General features: G+C 39.8%; 2 protein-coding genes and 1 long non-coding RNA gene across 4 annotated transcripts in view; 1 reads left to right on the forward strand and 2 right to left on the reverse strand.

The window, feature by feature from the left end:
* LOC129755736 (uncharacterized) overlaps window positions 1–7,057 on the forward strand; it is a 52,995-nt gene extending 45,938 nt beyond the window's left edge. The window contains exons 1-3 of one of the 2 annotated variants that reach the window (XM_055752361.1): window positions 75–383; window positions 5,610–6,186; window positions 6,249–7,057. In XM_055752361.1, coding sequence (XP_055608336.1) covers window positions 6,037–6,186; window positions 6,249–7,040 — 942 coding nt within the window. In that variant the 5' untranslated portion in view covers window positions 75–383; window positions 5,610–6,036 and the 3' untranslated portion in view covers window positions 7,041–7,057. Of the gene's footprint in view, window positions 1–74; window positions 384–5,609; window positions 6,187–6,248 lie in introns of those variants that run through there. The other variant, XM_055752360.1, reaches the window with a different exon arrangement.
* On the reverse strand, window positions 1,791–6,009 carry LOC129755745 (uncharacterized). The gene is made up of 3 exons (XR_008739318.1): window positions 5,586–6,009; window positions 2,179–2,282; window positions 1,791–2,083 (listed from the first exon to the last, which is right to left on the reverse strand). It is a non-coding gene; the product is annotated as an uncharacterized LOC129755745 (long non-coding RNA).
* A 3,410-nt stretch (window positions 7,058–10,467) lies between the features above and the next one.
* Window positions 10,468–16,279, reverse strand: LOC129756457 (trichohyalin-like). The gene is made up of 4 exons (XM_055753348.1): window positions 16,092–16,279; window positions 12,830–12,932; window positions 11,880–12,766; window positions 10,468–11,822 (listed from the first exon to the last, which is right to left on the reverse strand). The coding sequence occupies exons 1-4, from the start codon at window positions 16,125–16,127 to the stop codon at window positions 10,686–10,688; spliced, it is 2,163 nt and encodes a 720-aa protein (XP_055609323.1). The 5' UTR covers window positions 16,128–16,279; the 3' UTR covers window positions 10,468–10,685.
* Between the last annotated feature and the right edge of the window lie 414 nt (window positions 16,280–16,693).

Here is a 16,693-nt window from a genome sequence, read left to right on the forward strand (position 1 = left end):
TTTCGATCCATGTGATATGTAAAAGAGAAATGTCAAAAACCGGAGCCATTGACTCATGTATTCGTAAACGGCCAGCAGAGAAATTTTCTCACTCAAAGCGTTCTCCCTATCGGTATTTCGTCCGACTTGGCCTGTTTGCTTTTAGCTTTCGTGACATGATAGAGGCCAATGCTTATAACTCCCACAGAAGCTATAAATTGCGCCCAAATTTATGTGATGCTCGTGGAATCGCGCTTTGATCCAGTCGTCGAAGGGGGTGGTTGACTTTGAAGCTACCGTTGATTTTTTTTTTCCTGAATTCTATTTTATTTCGTGTGTTTTGTGTTGTGTGTGACCTTATTTTTGATCCTTTGAATGCTTCTTCAAAATAATACCAACACCAGGTAAGCTTTATCATTATCGGAAAGATAGTTCCATTCTTTGGTTGTTCTTCTTATCTCATCTATCCTTATTTATCAGTATATACTTTGTTTTTCAAATATTCGCTGTTTATCAACAATGTTCTTATGTGCCCATAGAATACGTAACGGAAAAGTTTCGGTTTACAAACATTTTCACTTACATAAATAGTTCTGCGGTAGTTTAGAAAATACAAAATTAACAATCATACCATAATTTTGTTTAACAATACTGATGAGTTTTAGGTGTCGTTTCGTAGATTTCCTTAGAACGCCGGTTCAGAAACTTCATTTTCTGGATTCTCAAAAGTTGATGTGCCTGCTCGTCGTTACAAGTGTCAAAATTTCCTTTCCATCTTCAGGTATTCCATTCCAATAAATTGATTTTTCGGTTTCTGGTCAGCTCGGCAAGAATATCAGAATGATTAAAAACCGATTACCCATATCGATGCATCGAATACTCACCATACATCATAATATATCTTTTTAATTAAAAAATGACGTAGTAAATCTCGTCAGAATCCAATACTTGTTTTTGATGTTTTTGGCAAATTGTGTTGATCATTTATTGATTTTTCTGTTTCTACCAACAATACAAATGTTTTAGAGGATTCACTCTTAGATCCGTTATGTTTCTTGCTCTAGTTGTTTGCATTTTAGCACTTATTTCTTCAGGCCTCTTCTTGGGGTACTTAGCTGTATCCATGCTTGTCAGATTCAATGTTACGTCAAGTATTTCATGTTCTCAAATCGATTGACATGAGAGATTTCGAATAGAACATTAGATCCAACAAAAGGTTCCACATGTGTTATTTATGTTAGAGTCCATGCGAAACATTTCACCAGTTGCACTAATTCTACGAAGCTCTTTAGCACATTTTACTCGGCGGCATCAATGGCCAAAACATAAACATTTCACTTTGGTGCTTTTAGTCAGAACACAAATAACTTTCCTTTTGTGATCGGTAAAAGACATCCTGCGATAATTTTTTTTGAAGATCTTATCAGTTATCAGTTCTAATCGGTTTCAAGACGAATTTCGTAGAAATCTTCCTGTTGTATGTACTCTTCCGATTCCGACATTATTTGAATGTTATTGAAAATCTCGAAGTTCCTTTAAAACATTTGCTAAATACAGGTACTTTCCAATTTCGACTTATTTTCTCTTCTGTCGGACTCTTATCTAGTTTTTCCTGTTTCTAGATTTTAGTCTACTTTTCGAATGACAACTTAAACAGGTACTTACTTAGAATGTGTGCTGCTCGGTTTACTTTACCCAAAACTACAAAGGTAAAAAATCCAAAACATGTAGCATGAACGTGAATTTATCTTACAGACATATTAAAATGTCCTTGAACTAGCTTGCAATAACATCGTCCTACATACGGGACAGTTTTCTCACCATAATGAATAAACTGACAAACAACACATAGTTTGTTAGGAACAGGAATATCACAGCTATCCGTCGAGATGACAATCACAGGAACTGGCAACACTGCTCCACGGATGCCCGGAGCTCTCTTTCGACTGCTTCCAGCTGAGTCTGTTGGCCACATTATAGCTGATCGGCCCATCAAAACGGCCCTCTTGAGAAACAATCGATGTTACTGTCTGTACGGAATTTTTGTCTGTCGAAAATGTTCAACATTACCTGGCAACTGTAGTTTGAATATGTATCTGTCAATCTGAAACAAACGTAAATTTTATTAAAAATTTGGGTTTGAGTTGAAATTTTCTCTTGCCAGAATTATCGAGGATTCAAAAAGTGAACGAGTTATACTTAATAATTCCGAATTCAAATTTTTTTTCCGGGATTTATCCAAATTTAGTCCTGAAGATCCTATACCAGCTTCACCAATCTGTTTGCCTTTATGTAGAACAAAGCTGTAGAAGAAAAAAATACTGTTATCTTTCGGGGTTATAACGCACAACTAAAACCAAATAAATAATCTTTAGTTCCGGATTAAATTTTCAAAAAGATGTCCCAATCTACACTGCCGCTCATAGCAAGTCCGTCCCATTTGCATTTTCAACCTTTTTTAGTTTATCGGTGGAATCAACTTAAAATTAACGGTAGTTTCAGAAGAAAACTTTTTTTTAAGTACTTTGTTCTGATGAACATTGAAAAAAACCACAAGTAAATTTGCCCCATCGTAAAAGTGATCGCAAGTCGGTCCCATCGAACAAATCATCACATGTCGGTCCCAAAGCCAAATTAAAGTGAAAAGCGACCATGTAGTGTGCTTTGAAGTATTACATTGCAGCTGTAATAGTTGCATGTAGTGTCTCCAGTGATATTGACTAAGTTGCAGAGCAACGCGTTTGAGACCTGCAATTTCTAACATTATATCAAATTTAAAAAAAAATGTTAAAGTGAATAAAAAGAGTCCCATATGCTGAAAGTTTGCTTGTTGCGCTAGAAATGAAGAAACTGTTGCTGAAAATTTATGCGCCTTAAACAACATCGCACCAAATAAAGTTCATCACCTGTTTCAAAGTTTTGAAAATTAAAAAATCTGGTAAAACATGATTTATTATTTGTATAAAATTTTAAAATATAAAAAAAAAACCACAAAGCATTTCAAACTTTTCATGGAGTGTTAAAAAAAGAATTTATTATATAAAACTTAAAACTAAACAAGCAACAAAATTTATTTAAGCTCTGGAAGATTATTCCAAAAACGCCTTTTTTCAATGCTTATTACTGGGAGAATCGTTTTCACCAGAGACTTTTTGCGATCCGGTTCAATCCCAATAGGAGTTTTCTGGTACAAAAGATTTTCCTCCAACGAAAATCCCTCTGAATTCACCGTTTTCAGCTGTTTTCTTGTAAACAATGAACATTCCATCAGTGAATCTTCATCGTTGATCGAATCTCCATAATGTAGCTTTAAACTTTCTTTGGTCAACACAACTCGCCGTATCTTATCCATGTATGGTCGTGGATTGCAGTTTTTTAAAACATATTGTGAAACTCATTTTAATGGTTGTGCTAAAGGTAAAAACTTATACTACACAAATAACACACGACGTATTACAGGACACGACACTTAACGTTTTTGCTAACGGAAAAAGGAATTAAATTTACTTTTTTGTCGAGCGGTTTCGGGCTCGATGTTGCCCATCTACAGGACGATGTCCGACTGAAGTCGGACCGACTGAAGTCCGAAGAAGTCGGACATCGTCCTGTAGATGGGCAACATCGAGCCCGAAACCGGTCGACAAAAAAGGTAAATTTAATTCCTTTTTCCGTTAGTAAAAACGTTAAGTGTCGTGTCCTGTAATACGTCGTGTGTTATTTGTGTATATTGTGAAACGGTAAATTTAGTTTTGAAAAATAGTTCGGGCTTCATGTCGAGAACTTCGGTACATTTTTTTGCCGATCTGACAGCATTACAAAAGTCTTCGTGGGTAATAGGTGGATTATCTTTATGCTGGTTTCCAATGTTGCCTGGAAACTATCAGCCACCATTAAAGTGTGTCCACTTTCGAAATACTTTAGTTAAAGTTTCTCAATTTGAACAGTTTTTGAGTTAATTAAAAGAATAAGATGGAGAAACATGTTCCAATTTTTGTTCTGGGCTGAACAGTTATCCAGCCATAATGTGAGACATTTCGCATTTCTGAATTTGTTAATGACGCTGTGAAAGCACGAAAGGATGGCATTAGCAGATCGTCCTGCGATAGATTCGTTCCAAAGGCAAGCAACAACAGGAACGGAATGGGCGTATTTTCCTACCGGCGCAAACGTTTCATTGAAGGCTGATAAGCGCTGTGAAAATACGATTGACTTCAAACCGTCAAGTCGAGGAAGCTGGATTACCTGTAAATAAATTAAAATAAATGTTATGTTCCTAAAGCTATCGAGAGAATGAATAAAACAATTACCTTTTGTAAATCAACAGCAAGAACAATATGGTTTGGTTCAACGACTTCGCCATCCTTCCTGTATGCTGCCCTGAATTGCTCTGCGTATCGTAGATGCGTTTCTTGTTTTTCACATAATAAACATGAAATCCCATCGGTCGAAACAGTATGAGCAGAATCTTTCTTGTGCTGTTCAGCCATCACACAGGACAGGACTCGCATTGCTCATGCCCCAACTTCACGAGGGATATGTTCAATTTTTTGAGTGTTTGGCAGTAAAATCCATAACTGACCTTCATATTGTTTGTATTATCAAAATTTTTGAACATTCCCTTTTCCGTGAGGTCGAAAGGCAGATACATGCGGTTAGGTGCATGTTCCCGTCTATGTGAGATAGTTGGTTGGTAACTTTTGATGTGGGCAGCAACTGCTTGGTAAAAATCCGCTCATGCTTGCCTCGTTTGCTGACCACTGCTCCATCAGCATCAAATTTAAATGCACGGTAGATCAGATGTTCAGCCATGCTGCTATTAAAAAAAGTCAAATTTTCCTGTGTCCTTTCATCTTTTGAAAGCTTCTCGGAGCAACCAATTTTACTACATGGTTCATACGCTGTCTCTTGGCAGCCTGTTCTGCTAATAGTTCTTTTTGCGTTCTTTTCCGACGAGTTGGATTCTCGTCTTCCGAATCCGTTAGGTCCTCTAACCGATGAGAGCCCGTGAAATTCAATCCTGTGCCTCTGTTGAATGTTGATTGCGAATATAAAAAAATAACAATATTCCATTCTGTTTATATGTACATACCTTTGAGAAGAAGGGACAAGTGGTGAAGGAATGGTTCCGGAATTGTTTTCGTCATCGGAACTTTCTCCAGAACTCCCGTAGAGTTTTAACAGCTCTAGTCCGGACATTTTCAATCGCTCATCTAAACTGACGTGGCAGAATTGCATCTCTAACAGACTGTTTTTTATTTGCTCTTACAGTTGGCTATGTAATGGGACTGACTTGCTATCATTCTTACAAGATATCTACCGTGAAAATAATAGCAAGTGCGTCCCACAACATAATTCTCCATAAAATTAAACAGAATTTTGATGCTTTTGCTCAAATAATGATGCAAAAGTATTTGTTTGTCACGTAAGAAACAAAAGCTCTTGATTACCTCGATTAAAACCTCATGAAAGTATGTATATACTCAAAACAAGTTTCAAATTTCAATTGCTGTTTTCTCAACTTAACAAAAACGCAAATGGGACGGACTTGCTATGAGCGGCAGAACAGGAGTTACGATATTTTTCCAGAGGTCATATTATAAACTTACAGTCGTCATTTCTTCTATTTGCAGTATCGAAAGAACACCTGCTGGAGCTGGAATCCCTGTTTGGTCAAGCACTGCTTAGTCGAGCTCTTCAATTGGTACACGACGACAAGAAGCCAATCAAAGTTTACCTCACGGCAAACGCTGTCAGTCGCCTTTACGAAGTTCCAGGATCAAAATATCCGGCGATCTATAAGATCTTCCCCGGTATCAACTTCTGCAGCTGCGAGTCTTTCCGCTACTGGGTGCTTCAAAACCGTCACCAAGCTACCTGTAAGCACGTGCTTGCCGTGTGGTTGGCCACCTCATTGGGCCGTATCCAAGAAGTAACTGTTTCGGAAAAAGCGTTTCAACAGCTTAAAGCGGATCTAATCAAGGAACGTTGCTCCTCCATTGGTGGTTTCACAGCAGGTGCGGGACCATCGAAGCGTTCCACCTAGTCTGGCGGAATTAAATGCTTAATACGAAACCACTGTACGAGAAGGGTATCGTACTAGATCGAAAAATGTTGACCCAATCCCAGTTTTCGCAGATTCAGTTCGCTGCGACACTCAACAACTTTTCCATATTCTACAACGTAATAAAAGCTGTTAATTTTGTGGATGTAAGTTTTCTACCCTTAATTTACATCATAAACTACCTTTTATGAGAAATACTAATTTTCAGGATTCAACGGTTCAACTGAGCGTCGATGGAGTCAAAGCAGTGGTGGAGGATGCCAAAAGCGTTCAAGCGACGGTCTACATAACCAAGGAGTGCTTTTCGGTGTACAATATAACGAAACCTAAACGCAAACTTAACGCCAACGGGGAACCAGAGGATGACGATGAACCAGTCGCTTCATTTGGGCTCAATCTGAAAGTATTTACCGATTGTCTCAGTATGTTTTTGGGTGATGAGTACGACTCCAGCCTGAAGATCTTACATAAGGGAGAGGGAGCCCCGCTGATCGTAATTCTTGAACAGCATGGTGAGGATGACCTCGTCACAGAATGTTCCGTAAGAACGATGGAGGCCGGGGAGATTTTGGATTTCGATTTCGAGGACGAACATGTCTACAGCAAGGTTAACATTAAGGGACCCGAATTCTTTGCCCTTCTGAGTGACCTGGATCGCAACTGTGATGAAATCGAAATATTTCTGTCGCCTAATAGCCCGCACATGAAGTTGTGCACCTACGATGAGTATCAGCTGGAATCGAATGTTGAAATTACCAATTGTAGTGATATGCTGATTTCCTTCCAAAGTAGCGAGGCAACGACGAACCGATACAAGTTTTCCCACTTCCGACTGGTGTTGCGAACTTTAGCCTTGGCGTCGAAGGTAGCACTGCGAACCAATAAAGATGGCCTCCTGGGGCTGCAGGTAATGATTGAGTACTCCGAACAGGCTAACATTTTCGTGGAGTATTTCATAATGCCTCTTAGCGGTTGCGACGATCTGGATGTTACTGAATAAATTTCTAAATTTTCAAATGGCCTAGTTCTTGTTTTTTTTTTTAAACCCGTTCACATCCTTCATAACCTTTGAGTGTACAGGCAGTGGTCGTATCACATCTAATCTTACAATTACGATTCTCAACCACTCCGTGGTGCTGATTGTTGACTAGAGTGCGAGCAACCTTAACGGAGATCGGGTACCCAACCCCGGTGTATGCTTTGGTCGCAGGCTAACTGAGATATAGGTCTATGGAGATATAGCGGAAAATTTCTTTTAGGAATTTTATAAATTGGCACAAAAACCATTAGCTGGCTCGGTTCCACAGAAGAAACAAAAATGATGTTGATTTTTCAGTACAAAATATTCAATTTTCCCATACAAACCTAAAAGTTCAAATTTACTCATGTAAACGTTACTCAAAAATTCTGCAAAAAATCATGGATGAGTTCTGGACCAATACGACGCTTTTTAGACCCCAGGGTTTGAGAAATTCAAAAATGACCCTAAATCGACTCAGTCTAATGGGCAGTACCCACTTGCTCTCCAACGAATTTAAGAGCCGCTAAATCGACATTGTAGCGCTGCAGGAGGTGTGCTGGTATGCAGAAGGGCTCCACGGTATGAACGTTCCAAGATGGTCATACCATCTACCAGAGCTGCGGCAACACACACGAACTTGGAACAGCTTTTATAGAAGGAGCGCGTGTTCGGGTGGAGGCCGATCGATCCACGAATGAGAATCAAGGGCCGGTTCTTCAACAACAGCATCATCAATGTGGACCTCGGAAGTACTGGTGATGACAAAAATGAATTCTACGCGCAGCTGGAGCGTGAAAACAACCGCTGCCCAAAACATGATATCAAGATCGTCATCGGGGACTTTAACGCTTAGATTGATCAGGAGGTGGAATTCAAACCGACAATTGAAAGGTTCAGCCGAATGGTAGTATCTTTTTCCAGCACCGCATCCCACACAAGTACACCTGGAGATCACCGTACCAAACGCAATCACAGATCGACCACGTTTTGATAGACAGCCGGCACTTCTCGGGCATCATCGACGTCAGATCCTGTCGAGGCGCCAACATCGAGTCAGACCACTATCTGGTGATGGTCAAGATGCGCCAAAAACTCTCAGTAATGAATAAAATACAAAAGTCCCTCTCGACGACTGTTGAGATACCACCAAGACAGCTATTAACAGCGTTCCGGAGAACCTCATGAGCGGCTGTAGTGCAAAGAAGCATCCGTCGAAACGTGGAAAACCAACAACAGTGGAAAAGGCAGCGAGTCCGAGTTATCCAGGAGAAAAAGCGCCGCCTGGAGGAGGAGAAGCTGGAGCAGCTGCATCGTTCCGAAGAAACACGAAAATACTATCAGAAACTCAACGCACCTGAACACCTGAACGGCGCACATGCGGGAGACTAAGACGGTGGGGGAAGGTACATTGCCGGTGTAGCCAACGACGTGGCGGGGTTACTCCCAACAATGGGCAAAGTTAAGGGTTAGGGGAACCATTCGCCAGCTTAATATCGACAAGTCGGCTGACAAGGATGGCATCGCAGCTGAACTCATCAAAATGGGCCCGGACAACTTGGCCAATTGCCTACATCGGTTGATGGTCTGGATCAGGGACATAGAACAGCTACCGGAGGAGTGGAAGAAGGGCGTAATATTCCCTATCTAAGTCCGAAAAATTGGACTACGAGAACTACCGAGCGATCACTATCCTCAATGCCGCCTACAAACTGTTGTCCCAAATCATACTCTGCCGCCTAACGCCACAAGCAAACAGATGGAAGTCATTAGGCCGGCTTTAGGGAGTAACGGTCTACGACGGACTAGACCTTTATATTATGGCAAATCCTCCAAAAATGCTTCGAACACCATGTCCCTACGCACCATCTATTCACGGTTGACCGTAACGAGCTATGGAAAATTATGGACGAGAGCAGCTTTTTCGGGAAGCTAACCACACTGATCAAGGCGACGACGATGAATGGAACGCTGTGCTGTGTGCGGATCTCGGGTGAATTGTCGAGTTCATTCAAATCGCGCAGTGGGCTTCTACAAGGCGATGATCTATCCTGCATGATGTTCAACGTGGCGCTAGGAGGTGTTACTCGACACTTTGTTCAACAGATCCAGTCAATTTATCTACTTTATCTCTAAATTATCTATACTTGATATAGTAGGCAGATCATCTGCGGCGGTGGAAGAAATCTACCGCAAACTGAAACCTGAAACAGGAAGGGTTGGGTTGATGATTAATAAGTCCAAGACTAAGTATAGTGTGGCCTGCGGGTTCGAGACCGACCGAACCCGCTTGTCCAGTAATAACAAGGTTACGGCGATCGACGAGCTGGAGATAGTCGAAGACTTTGTCTATCTCGTCGCATTGGTGACCGCAGACATGACCACCAGCTGTGAGATCCGCCGGCGAATGATCAGCAGAAGTCGTGCCTACCATGAACTCCACAAACGATTGCGTTCGAGAAGACTTAGCCTTGGCACGAAGTGTAACCTGTACACGACGCCCATTAGACCGGATGTCCTCGAGGGGCAGGAGGTCCTCGAGGAGGACCTTCGCAAACTTGGAGTATTCGAGTGTTAAGAACCATCTTTGGTGGCGTGCACGAGAACGTAATGTGGAGGCGAAGGATGAACCACGCGTGCGACTCTACGGCCTAGTAGCCAGAAGGTGGCGAAGGCTGGATGGATACGCTGGGCAGGACATGTTGCTAGAATGACGGACGACTGCCCTGCAAAACAGGTGTTCGCTGCAAATCCGGCAGGAACGAGACGAGCAGGGGCGCAACGAGCGAGGTGGTTAGACCAAGTGGAACGTGATCAGGCGAATGCGGGATGCCCGAGAAATTGGAGAACGGTTGCCACGGACCAAGTGAATTGGAGGAATATTGTTCATCAGGTTATGTCGTGAGACGGAAACCCATGTAAATAAATAAACAAAGACCGGTTGTAATCTACGGCCTCAACACGTGGCAACGCCCGAGGAGGACCTGTGTACACTCGAAGTATTCGAGCGACGAATGTTTATAAGTATCTTGGACGAAGTGCTGGAAAAAGGAGTCTGGAGGCGAATGAAATAGAAAGATGGCACGCATTCCGGCAGAGCAGGATGCAATAATGCCGGACGACTGTCCTGCCTTTTCTCTGAAATCTGGTAGGCAACAGACGAACACAGGCACAACGTACTTTGGGATACAATTTACAAATAGAAAACGACTTAAAACGGGAAAATATTCGAAAATCGCCTTTTTTGTCAACCAGGCTTCGCGTTCGATGTTTTTTTTTCCAGTGGATGTTTGGTTAGTTTAAAAAAAAAGGTTGGCTGGTGATTTTCAAGGAAACCATTTAGAACCAATACTATTTCTAAACTAAAAGAGTGTTCTACGTTTCTATGCGCTATGTACTCAATTATTTTATTAGATAATGAAATGATAAACAGAAATGATTCAACGAAATGAATATTTATGTTGAAATATTAAGCATTGGTGAAATATAAAGAATGTATGACATGTTTCAAATTCCGGTTGAAACATCAAAATTCAACATTTCTGAAAATTTACTGCAAATAAACAAACCTCTTTAAAGTTGAAGATCAACCCCTTGAGATAACAAAACAAAAAAAAAGTAATCCAATTAAAAGAAATCAAAACTGCCCGAATCGCCGCTATTTCCAAAGAAATCGAAATTGTCGGATTTCTTGGAACGCCCACCGGCAACCTTCTGCTTCTGCGAGGGTTGCTGTGAACCTTTTTGCTTCGGTGTAGGATTGCCGAGAAAGTCGAGATCCATGTTGTCGTCACTGCCATTTCCGGCGGACAAATACAATTCTCCGCTACTGCCAGCCGATTGCACCGGCGACAGTTCAAAACCAAGATCGCTGCTAGTTTCCTGGTTATCCAGCTCGAACGACAAGATGCTACTCTGCAAACTTAAGCTGTCCGATTGGTCGGTATTTTTTTCCAGCTGTTCATCGGAAGAAACACGTGCTGGTGCTGCATTTGAAATATTTTCGTCTTGTTGATCTTCATCCGACAGAATCATCGGTTCGGATGGCTCTCGTTGTAGCTGCTTTTCCTGACTGCATGGTGGCATGATGACCTCTGTAACCTGTTTGTCGTTGAATTCTTGACCCATTTCTTCATTTTGTTCTTCTTCGTGTCTATGCTCTTGCGATTGGGTTGCCTTTTTGGCGCTTTGAGGCACCATGGCTCTTTTGGACGAAATTGGCTTAGACTTGTGTAAGTCGTCTTTCTCGGTAGCTTTTTCAAAATCGAGTTTTCGGTGACAGGAATCACGTTTGGAAACTTTCCTCAGCGGCTGATACTCTTCTGTTGAAAAATTCAAATTTGGTTGCTTATTGGATTTGTTTGATAACGTCTGATCTTCGTAATCAGGAGAAACATCTCTCTTTCTTGATGGCATAACTTTGAAGGTTTTCTTCTTGGCGACTTTTTGATCCGTTGATATTTCTTTTGTGACTTTTTTAACTTTTTCAACCTCCGAAGACGAAAGTGGCTGAGATTTGGAAATTAGAATTTCTCGTTTCGATGTTTTAGATCGCTCATCATCCAATGAATCGTCAGCTTTAATACTTTCTGTACGGGTTTCAATGCGCTGGGAGCTATGAAGTTTAGTTTTCTTGTGAACTCTTTGCTCTGTATCGGTCGACGAACTTCTTTTGACCCCTTTGATATTTTCCTTGTTGGTCGTATCTATTGAGCGTTGATAGCTCTTAGGTGGTTCACCGGCTTTGGATTTTGCAGTTGATTCCTGTAACTAAATTTTTCAAACAAAATTCGAAACAATTAAGTTATATTGAAGGCATACCTTTTCTCCCTGTACCGTTTCCACCAGCCGTTCTTGACTTTGACCCATGAGGAAAGGAGGAAAACTTCGGAACATTTCCCGCGCCTGAAGAGCCGCTCTAGCTTTGAAACGTTTTGCGAGTTTTTCTTCATTTTGCAGATTCACACAACGCGGGCGCTTGAAAATATGCTTGTATTTCGTACGCCTGGTTCCAATTTTTTCGATCAAAAATGGGAAATCGTTCGGGTTTTTGAAGGGCGCTTGGTGAAATTCCGCATGGGCCAACTGTACAGGGGTCAACAGCTGGTCGTGGAATTCTTTCTCACGGCGCTTGGCATCTTCTACGGCCTTGATTTTTGCCAGCTCAATATTTTCTTTCATTTTCTCTATCTTTTTAAGCATCAGTTCATTGTTTTGCAAATATAGCTCAATTGCTTTTTCGTCAGCAGCAATTCCAACTTGATTATCCGCCAGCTCGACCAGCAACAGTTTTGATTTATCCCAGCACGCCTGTTCCCGTTGGCGCTTAGCTTTCAATATTGCAGCCACCTCCGAGTACACTACGTCGTATTCGGCTTTTGCATGATTTCGTTGTTGTTTCATATCGTTTATCAAGGCCTGACTTTTGGACTCTTCAAATCGCTTGCGCGCATGACGGCATTGAACAATTTCCTCGCGTATTTTTTTCTTCTTCTCAGCGAGCTCCACTCGTCTGGTACCTTTGCGTTGCAGCCGCTGGCGCACTTCCGAACGATGCCTTTGGAGAATATGGTTGGTTCCATCGTTGAGTAGATCTTGGACTTCTGCTTCGACATTTTCCAGCTTGTAAGCGAGAAACCGAGTACGTCGATCTACATTCTGCAACGAGTTGTCTTCCTCATGAAGCTTCACGAAGAATGGTTTCAAATCTAGTGGGTGTCGGTATAGAAAAGTCATTCAAATATGATTTTTTTTGCAGGTCCATTACTCACCAGCTGCAATTTCCTTCCAAATGTTTATCTGCTGCTGACCCAAATGTGCCATCTTCTGCTGTTCCAACGTCTCTTCATATGAAGGACTGTTGAGGATTTCGGTCTGCAGCAATAGATTGAATAATTTCAAATAAATAGTGTATAGTTTACGGTAAAGGAAATTTTTAATTTCATATATTCAGTATGCAACATATGTTATAATGATATTATCATTTTTTTAGCGGTAAATCTTCAAAGAAGATCCCATTTAATAATAATCTATATAATACAAAACGCTTATTATTTGTCCATTCATATATACTAGCAATACTAGGTAGTCTTCTTTAGGGGCCGTTCAAATATTATTTAATTCACAAAGCGTAACAAGTTGCTATAAGACCCCCCCCCCCCCCCCCCCCACCCCCAAAGAGTGTTACGTAATATTTGAATGGTCCCTTAAACAAACAACTTTGGCCCAATGACCTCCCACGTAAAAAAGCCTATACTTCACACTATGCAACTTGTACTGCGATTTTTGTTATAAGACAAACTTTGTTGTCTATTGTTGTTGTTGGAAACTAGAGACAGTCTCACTGCCTCAGTGCCTCCCGAATAAAATGGAAGACATTGAAACCATTTCGAGACCACCTATATCCTATCCTACACTCAACGAAATCCACACTTTGGATGTATGTTTTCCCACACATACGCCTTAAAAATTGCTCAACGCTTAGATTTCATATGTCACACATAAAATTTATGTTCAGCATATGAAGTTTATACACACCACATAAATTCTATGAATTTCATCTTCGAAAATATTATTTTTTTAAAATGGCCGTACTGAAGAAAAATTTGGCGTACCCGTTTTAATTTTCAACACAGATCATCTGTGGTGTCAATCAAAATATAATCATAAGGTGAGTAATCGGTAAAAAAAAAACACTGAACCTTTCATTGATCTGTTTTAATCTCCTCCGCAGGAACCTGGCTTCTGACTACCGCTATAGCAGACTAGCGCTAAAATAAAATATGTTCCACCGTAACATGAGGAATTTCGGTGAAAAGCGGATGTCGAGAGAAGAAGGTAAATTAAGAATTCTTATGATTTTTCTAGCGTGCTTGAAAATGGGATTACTTTTGCAGATTCCGGAGCCTGGTGGCGATCAAAGCCGTCGATATGGTGTTCCAGACTAATATGTTAGACGAACGGGCCGCCGAGGAATGATCCTTGGCCACATCCAGGTCTGAGCTGCTGATTTTCCAGAGTATCTCGACTATATATTTCCTTTCCAGGGAAATAGGAACATGTACGTATTATGTTCAGCAAGGACATTTAATTAACAATAAATAATATGAGAAAGTCTCGATAGCTAAAACACATATTCCATTTTCATCCGAAAAACTTACTCGGACAAAACAAAACGCCTTGAAGTACGCAGATATTTGAATGTAGGCTTATAACATGTATGTGTAAGATATACCTTTTATGTGTCGCATATAAAAACTATTACATTGAATTCTATATGTGTGGGCACGTATTTTCCAAATGGGAATCAAATTGCAAAAATCTATAAGGCAAACACATATTCCCAATATGTCGATTTTTTGCAGTGTAGTACATACGGACCGTGTGGAACAGGCTTAAAGCGCAGACACCAGATACAAGAATTCCACTGTTGATGGTCATGCCTCCCACAAAAACAATATATTCAAAGATACCTAGCTCTTGAAATTTTGCATATAAATGCCAACGGACAATCTTTTAACAAACCTTAACACCATCTACTGACAGAAAAGGTCAACATTTTTCGATAATTGAATTTTTCACTTTTACCCCTTGTTCCGGGGGTTTAAAATGCACTCTAATATGCTTTTGTTTTATTTTTGAAATACATTTGAAAATGCACTCTGACATACTTTCACCAATTTTTGAAGAAAAGCTATGCCACTAACTCAATTTAATTAAGAACCTCACTCGTTTTTGCGCATTCAGATTTCTCATTAAAAAAATTTTCAATCAAAACAGATAACTAATTTGTATGGCATATCTCGTTGAGCCTGATTATTGATTCCAAATTCCACGGAACAGGATATTGCGATTCAGGGTTTTGATGACATGGCCAATATTTATTTTTAATGGGATGCTGATTTTTGATATATTACAGATTTTTTATCAAGGTTTTAATTTAATTTAGTTTAATTCATTAAAATGCTGATAATTTTTATTTAGTTTTATTAAGATGTTTAAATCAAAATCTTAAAATAGCAAAGCTTCCCAGTTTAAGTTTTAACAACTAGTAGCCACTTGAAAGCATGTGATAAATATGATAAATAAGAAATTCAAAACTTTCAAAACTATTTTATATCAGAAAGTGCTATTTCGTTTTTTTCCGAATCAGCCATTTCAATAACAAAAAAGCAAAAAGTAGTGTAAAGTATTCTCAAATTAGATTTGAAAAAAAAAAATCAAATCTGTCCACGTGAACATCCGGAGACGGGGGTTGGGATTTGCCAACACCCCACGTGAACATCCGGGGACGGGGGTTGGGGTCTAAAATCTCATTTTTCTATCTAAGTGGTATCTGAACAGCCCCCAAGGAAGAAAAAGCTTTGAATAGCGATTGGAGACTCTGATACCGAAAACCCGTGCTAATTCTGGAGAGCCAAGACCACGTAGAGACCTCAGTGTGTTTGTCGTGCAGATGAACCCTCAAATTGCTAGTTATTTCCGACCGTGTACTATAAATTGTTTTTTTTTTCCTTAGCGTGTTTTACTAATTAGTTGCATTTCTGCCGCAGCATTTGATGGTGGCGCTTTTCGATTTTGTCCGTCGATTTTCGCTAGAGTTCCGAATCTTGTAATGGATAATTTTTGCCTCCCATATCCCTTGAGCATTCCGGCCAATCATAATCATTTTTCTTTTTTGCCACTAGGATGCCATCTGAACAGCTAACATGGTATCAATGATGCTTTCAACTTTAATAAAGCTTTCGATAGCGTGTTTAAAAGAAAATTATTAAGCATACTTTGATGGATTTATATGAATATGACGCCTTACTACGACTCGGTCACTGACCTTAAAAACCTAAAAAAAAGTACATTAAAAATCAATCTATAAAATAATGGTCGCGGTAGTTTTTAATGTTTTACTATTAGCATCTTGAGGACAATTAAATACAAGACAGTTACTTTTTTCCTGTAATTTCAGTTCAACCAAGTTTTTTTTTGTCATAATTTTTTTCTAATAATTTATATGAAAATAGGATCGATTTTACTTACTTGAAGAAACTGCACCAAATCTTCTAAACCGTCCATGATTTGGAAATCTCTTCACAAAAATAAATATACTGATATATCAATCACCACAAATTACAGGAAATGCTACAGGTACAGAACAAATAATTGAAGAATTTCACCAAACTTTTCTTCGACATTCTTTTTCAAACTTTTCCCGAGCCGCTGCTGGCTGCACGCTGCACAAAACTGATTTAAAAAAATGATTCACACGAACATAAACAAAACCTGTATTTGGATTTTCTTTTCCCAAAACTGTATAAAACTGAGTAAACAGATTTTCTACGAAACGTATTCAGTTTTGCACAAGGTTCTTAGATACACTAGGTTCTCCGACTTTCATAGTAAGTGTAGGAAATAAGATGAATTAAAATGAAGATTTTCAAACTAAAAATGAAGTAAAAAAAAGAGACTTTGAAATGGAAGATGTTAAGTTAAAAGTTAAGAAATTTAAAAATAAATCATGAAAGTATATACTAACTTGTATAACTTTTTCAATCGAAGAGGTATAGAAACATTTATGAGAAAAACATGAGCTTTAATTTTTGGAATTTTAGTAATAGTGTAGAGGTGGAGGCGAATGTAGG

Source organism: Uranotaenia lowii, chromosome 3 (genome assembly GCF_029784155.1).
Source record: "Uranotaenia lowii strain MFRU-FL chromosome 3, ASM2978415v1, whole genome shotgun sequence".
NCBI classification, from domain to species: Eukaryota; Metazoa; Arthropoda; class Insecta; order Diptera; family Culicidae; genus Uranotaenia; species Uranotaenia lowii.